At 37.3% G+C, this 6,388-nt stretch overlaps 1 protein-coding gene across 1 annotated transcript; it reads right to left on the reverse strand.

The window, feature by feature from the left end:
• Positions 1-1,218: 1,218 nt before the first annotated feature.
• Positions 1,219-2,399, reverse strand: LOC122004326 (acidic endochitinase-like). Its single transcript, XM_042559233.1, has one exon. The coding sequence runs from the start codon at positions 2,388-2,390 to the stop codon at positions 1,422-1,424; it is 969 nt and encodes a 322-aa protein (XP_042415167.1). The 5' UTR covers positions 2,391-2,399; the 3' UTR covers positions 1,219-1,421.
• Between the last annotated feature and the right edge of the window lie 3,989 nt (positions 2,400-6,388).

Genomic DNA, 6,388 nt, shown 5'->3' on the forward strand with positions numbered 1-6,388 from the left:
TTTTTTTTTCAAACAACTTATAAGCTGTCAAAATAAGATGTTTTGGAGCTTATAAGCTGTTTTTAAAAAAATATGAAAGACCCTACTTTAAAAAAAAAAATCTTATTTTAATAATTATTTTTTTCTAAAATATTCTTATATAATTTCATAAATCCTCATCTTATCATCCATAAATTTTTACAAGTCTAATATCTTGTTATCTCCGCCGACTTCTCTTCCAGCGCTGTGTCATCTTCTCCGTCAACACCTCTTTCCAATTTTCTCTCTCCAGGTACAAAAATTTATCCAAAATCCTCTATTAATAGGATTATACCTTTTTTGGTAATTTTATTAATAAAAAGATCTTATAATATCAAGCACATCAATACTTTTAAATTGATTGTAATAAATTCACTAAAACACTTTAACAACTTATTTTTTAAATAAGACCTAACAACTTATAAGTTCATAAAATAACTAATATAAACTGTATTTTTAAACTATATTTTTTTTAAAGTTGTTTTTAATAAGTTGAGCCAAATACTCTCTTAGCATTAACGCACGTCAAGCTTACTCCTCTCTTAAAGCAAATTCATGATTAAGTTTTTTTAACAAGTTAAAATGAAAAAAAAAAAGACGGCTTGTCTCTTAAAAGTAAATAGATTATTGAGTTTTTTCAACCAGCTTAAATGAACTAAGCACGTCTTGTCTTTACTTGATATTACCTTCACCGTACCAGACGACCCATCGAATAACATTAGAAAAGCCTTAAGAGAATTCTTCCTTACCTTAAAAGATATTATTTTGTATGATCTTCTTTGTGCAAAAATTAAAAGAGTGGACCGCTTTTCCAAATTGTCAAAGGAGGCAAGGTTTGATTCTCCATTGTTAGTTTTTCAAATAGTTAGTTTATGTACATCTATGGAGTAACATTTTAAAAATCTTAAGATAATTCTTCATTACCTCAATAATATTATTTTATTTTACACGGTCTTCTCTTAGAACATGTGAAGTATCGGAAATTTTATAATAGATTTGTTATCTTATATAAAATTGAATGTTCATTGGGACTCAAGCACATAAATAGAAGATAGTACTGTAGAGAAAAGAATATTAAGATGAAACACATTTAAAATGATTCAAATAGATATTTAAATGAGTGATAAATATTCCAATTAAATAATGATGAACTTACGAGAAAATATGCAAAGCGAAGAGCCGGATAAAAAAAAAACTTAATAAATAATAATAAAATAAGATCTGATTTATTTGAATATAATTGATAATTTACCAGGGATCAGATCCAATAACATAAAGATCTATATGATAGATCTTATGGAATATAGCTTAATTGCTGTTTTAGTCGTGGGATCTTCTCTTACGCTATCGATCACCCATTGCAAATTATTTAAACATATTTTAATACCAGTAGCTCGCTTGATTTATTCCTCCCTCACATTCAGTGAGTTCGCTTTATCTATCTGTGGCACTGAGTTTGATTTATCGATCTGATCAGACAGTACATATGGTCCGACGATGATGCTGTATCCACTGATACGGTCGAAGTACCTATTCCACAACATGATGCCACCGTAGTTGGGCCACAGCGGCTTGATCGCCGGCAGCACCTTCGATATGAGGTTTTCCGGGGTGATGTAGCCGCTCCCGGCAGCATTCTCCGACGCGGGCAGCCCCAGGAACACCGTCGAGTTCTTAAAGCTGGAAGTCCACGTGCTCCAGGCACTGGCGACGCCGTTGACCCCCGAGCTGTAGTCGCAGCTCGGGTTGTTGTAGAATTGCACCCACACGTAGTCGAAGGTCACGGCCCGCAGCGCCGGGCCCAGCAGTCGGTCCGGGAACGGGCACTGCGGTGCCGCCGACAGGTACACTTTGGTGCCCGTCTGGTTGCCCAGGTCAACGAGCGACTGCGCCAGCTCCCCGTAGTGGTTCGGCGAGCCATGCTCGATGTCGAAGTCGATGCCGTCGAGCGCCTCGTCGCCCAGCGGCCGGGAGCTCGACGACCCGCCGAGGTAGTTGTCCCACAGGTACCTCGCTACGGTCTTCGCGTCGTCTGAGGAGGAGAGCGAGTAGCTTCCGACGGCTCCGCCGAGAGACAACAGCACCTTGATACCTTTGGACCGGCACTGGCGGATCTCGGAGCTGAGACCTCTGCAAGTGCCGGAAGGAGGGTCGCAGTGGCCGGCGAGGTTGAGGACGGGGGTTTGGCCGTTGCCGAAGGTGGTCAGGAAGGCGAGAATGACGTATCCGTAGAGATCGGTGTTGCACGCCTCCGCCAAGGTGCCCTCGTTGCCATTCTGGCCCCAGTAGACGGCGATCTTGCCGGCGTTGGAGAAGGCGGGGAGAGCAGGAAGAAGGAGGGCGATGAGAAGGAGATGAGAGGAAGAAGCCATGGAGGATTTGGAGGGTGATGATGATGGGAGTAAGGGTCTGCCCCTATATATAGGGAGGGAAATGGGAGGGAGTTGTTCGAAACTTTAATTAAATCTTATCACTTTGACCAACAACTACCGCATTTTTTTTACCTAGTGTCATGCGCACGTTTAAGATGAATTAATTTCGTTGTACGATTAGTTTCTTTCAATCATACTATCATTTACCTCTTATGATCTGTTTGGGAGGAAGTGAGGGAAGGGGAAGCAAGGGGAAATAAGGAAAAGAAAATTTTTGAACCTCTTTTGGGAAGGAGTGAGTAAAGGAAAGAAAATGTAAGGAAGGATAAGCTTTAACTTAGGTTACTCATGGAAAGAGAGATTTTCTTACACCTCGAATTGAGGTGTAGGAAAGGTAGGGAAGGTGAAAGGAAAAGTAAAATATTTTTTATTCTAATTTTATCCATGTTCTTAATAGTTTAAGAAATATTTCAATTTCTAATTTTATTATGTCGCCAGTTCAATTTACTGGTCTTCTTCACAACTCGCTTGCTACCAGATTATTAGAGGAGAGGATCCGACATGTCTTCTAACTGAATTAAAGAGATAAATTATTTTTGTTGTCAAAATTTAAGAGGATATCTACTATTTTTAAATTTTTCCATTAAAATTTAATAAGTTTTTAAAGAATATGAATTTTCGTTATCAACGTTATCTTTCAAATTTTTTTATTTAAGATTTCTAAAATTATTATTTTCATTATTTCTCATTTAATTACTTGATTATCGATAATTCATTATTTTATTATGAATAGCATAAAAAAAAATTAATTTTTTATTAAAAATAATTAATTTAAATGATAATATAAAAAAATAATTTTATTATTAAAAATATCTAATTTATATTTATAAAATAAATATTAATATTATGAAAATTTTCTAATTTAAAAAATAAGGATATTTTTGTAACTTTATCTATTTAACTTTCATTCCCCTTCCTTTCCTTCCAAACAAAGTAACACATGTTATCATCCCTCCCAAATAAAGAGAAATTAAATACTTTACTTCCTCTAACTTCTCCTTCCTTCTCCCCCTGTTAATAAACTAACACGTGTTAGTTCCTGTCCTGAGATAGTTGTTCAAAGACTTTAATTAAATCTTATCACTTTCACCAAGTCAATGATCGCATTTTTTTTTTCCTAATGTCGTCCCACGCACGTTTTCGATGATTTAGTTGTAGGATTAGGTTTCAATCCAATCTATAATTTATTCGTCTCCAATATTTTCATCAATCCAATCCATTCCTAGATGAACACGGAACCGAAGACATAACTAGAGAATATAGTCATGGCAAAGTGGACTGCTACGGTTTTGGAATATTTCCTTGGAAGCATCTTTTGAGAATATTCTCTTGATAAAAATCCTCAGAAATATGTTATGGTCTCAAAATATCTCCTTAGACATCTGAAAAAAAATTACAGCTTAAAAACATCTCCGTAGAAACTTCTCCAGATAAATAAATATTGCGGCTTTGGAATATCCACTTAGAACATGCTGGGGAGATGTTGTGGCTTGAGAACATATCGGAAAAAAATATTGCATCATAGGAACATTTCCCTTGGAAACATTCCGGAAAGGTATTGTAATTTAGAAACATCCTCTCGGGAACATCCTCGAAAAGATGTTGCGGCTTGAAAATATTGATGTGTGCAAATCACGAGTGCACGACAGTGTCATCATGTAATAAAAAATCGAATCCACAGAAATTATGAATCAAGTACTAGTCGAAATAGCGAAATAGATTATCTAGATGATCACGGGTGTGTGTGGTTACAAAAAAACTTAAGAGAATGAGAGCTAAAAGAGTTGGAAGAGTTGAGAGAGGTTTGAGGGAGAGAGAATAGAGTTGAGTCAGGAAAGTGAGTGAAGGAGAAAGTGATTCTAGGACTTTGGCTTCACCCAAATGATTGCAAACACCTAATCTATATTTGGTTTTCTATTCTCAATGGGTATTTATGTATGTAGACCATCGTATGATATCCGATGTGAACTTTTGATACTATAACAACATACTAACTCTAATCATTGTCTATTTTCAAAAGGATCGCAACTAGTGATTGTAACCTAAAGGATACCCTATCACAAGACTCTACGACCTCTAATTAACCACTTTTTCTATTGCGTGACAACTGTAGGATCAAAAGCATGATAAAGAGAGGGAAAATAGCGCTCGTGACTTTTTCATGTTTTTCGTAAGAAATTGAAGAGAATAACGCAAAGTAATAAATGTAGCAGAATAAAATAAAACTTGACACAAGTTGATTTTACTTGGTTCGGAGCATGTGACAACTCCTACTCCAAGGCTCATGATCGCCGATCACTTTCATTGAGAAATTCACTGTAAGCTCGAAGAATTACACTGAATATAGAATTAACTTTTATCAATATACCAACAACTTAATGAAGAAACTTGAGTGAAGTCGTCAGAGAAGCGTTTCAGTGTCGTAGAACAGTTTCTGGAGCAGCTCGCAAGTATAAAGGTCGTATGGAAGTGTTATCGCTTTGTTGATTTGAAGTACTGTTCGGCACTATGCTTATATAGATGAACTTAGGCACCTTTAAGCAAGTTGGAGACACCTCCAACTCAATCTGGATCAGCGTCAAAAAGCCCAGTTCTTATCTGACTGGAGGCGCCTCCATCCAAATGGAGGCACCAGGAGTCCTCTATATGAGGCAGGCGTTGAAGCAGAGTATATCCTCAAATTTGATCCGCGTGGAGGCACCTCCTCGAACTGAGACGCCTCCGCGCCTTCTACACCGAGGCACCTCCATCACACAGGAGGCGCCTCCATGCCTCAAACACAGAGGGCTTCGGCCAACTCAACCGAAGCTAACCTCTTAAATTTTGCTCCTGCAACCAATGTTAGTCTAATACAAATAATATTTCCTACACCAAAGAGTTAACACAGTTAAAATAAAAATAATTTGACAGTCTAGGGACTGTCCGGTTCTGAGTTTTGAATTTCTCGTGAAACCCTAGGTCGAATCGACGCTTACTATTCCCTCAACGCGGAACGCGCTCTCACCTATTCCTCTCAGGAGAGTTTACCTGATGTTAAACCAGTCCTCCAGACCATTAAGACTTTTGCTTAGCATTCAAAACTTTAGGACTTTCCGCTAGACGTCTGATCCCTGACCTGTCCAGTCTTCCGCCTGGTATCCACGACCCCAAGGATTTTTCCCTACAGTCCTCGACCAGTAGGATTTTCTGTCCGATATCCTCTACCTGCTAAAACTTTTGCCCAGTCCCTCAAACCAGGACTTCCTTGCTTAGACGCAACTAGGGCTTTCCACCTGCCGAGTATTCACTAGGACTTTTACCTTACTTAAGTTCACTTAGGACTTTCTTGGACACTTAGTTAGACTTATTAGAACCATAATAACCCTTAACTTTGAACTCTTTGTCATTATCAAAACTTAGGTTCGATCATCTGGTGCTTCCTGCACCAACAATAGAATTAGGTTTGATCCTTTAAACTCTATGATGGCCTAGGGTTCCTCGTGACATACCGAGTTGCACTTTCATATCCGACTCTCCGTGTCTTGGTTGTCTACGGATCAGAGGGTTGGGTTCTCCTTTCGATTGTATAAGAAGTACTTGGTCAATTGATCAATTAATAAATAATAGAATTATTTTAATAATCTTAATCCTAATACTAATTTGATTTGATTTGGTGATTTGATCCAATCAATCCTATTATATTGAATGATTCTCTTTTACTCCCGACAAACTTAACGGGAGATCTTTAACATTAAGTTTGCTTGCTAGCTTGTTGAAACATTTTCTAGATAATGACTTAGTAAAGATATCAGTGATTTAATCTTCTGCAGAAATATAAGAGACGGATAACTATTAAGTTGTCACACATTTAAGAATAAAATGAAAATCAATTTTTATATGTTTGGTACTAGCATAAAAGATTATATTATCTGTAAGATATGTTACTCCAATATTGTCGC

Source organism: Zingiber officinale, chromosome 7B (genome assembly GCF_018446385.1).
Source record: "Zingiber officinale cultivar Zhangliang chromosome 7B, Zo_v1.1, whole genome shotgun sequence".
Taxonomy (NCBI): Eukaryota; Viridiplantae; Streptophyta; class Magnoliopsida; order Zingiberales; family Zingiberaceae; genus Zingiber; species Zingiber officinale.

Coding starts and splice junctions, on each gene's coding strand:
- LOC122004326 (XM_042559233.1), bottom strand. CDS start 2,390: ATGGCTTCTTCCTCTCATCTCCTTCTCATCGCCCTCCTTCTTCCTGCT.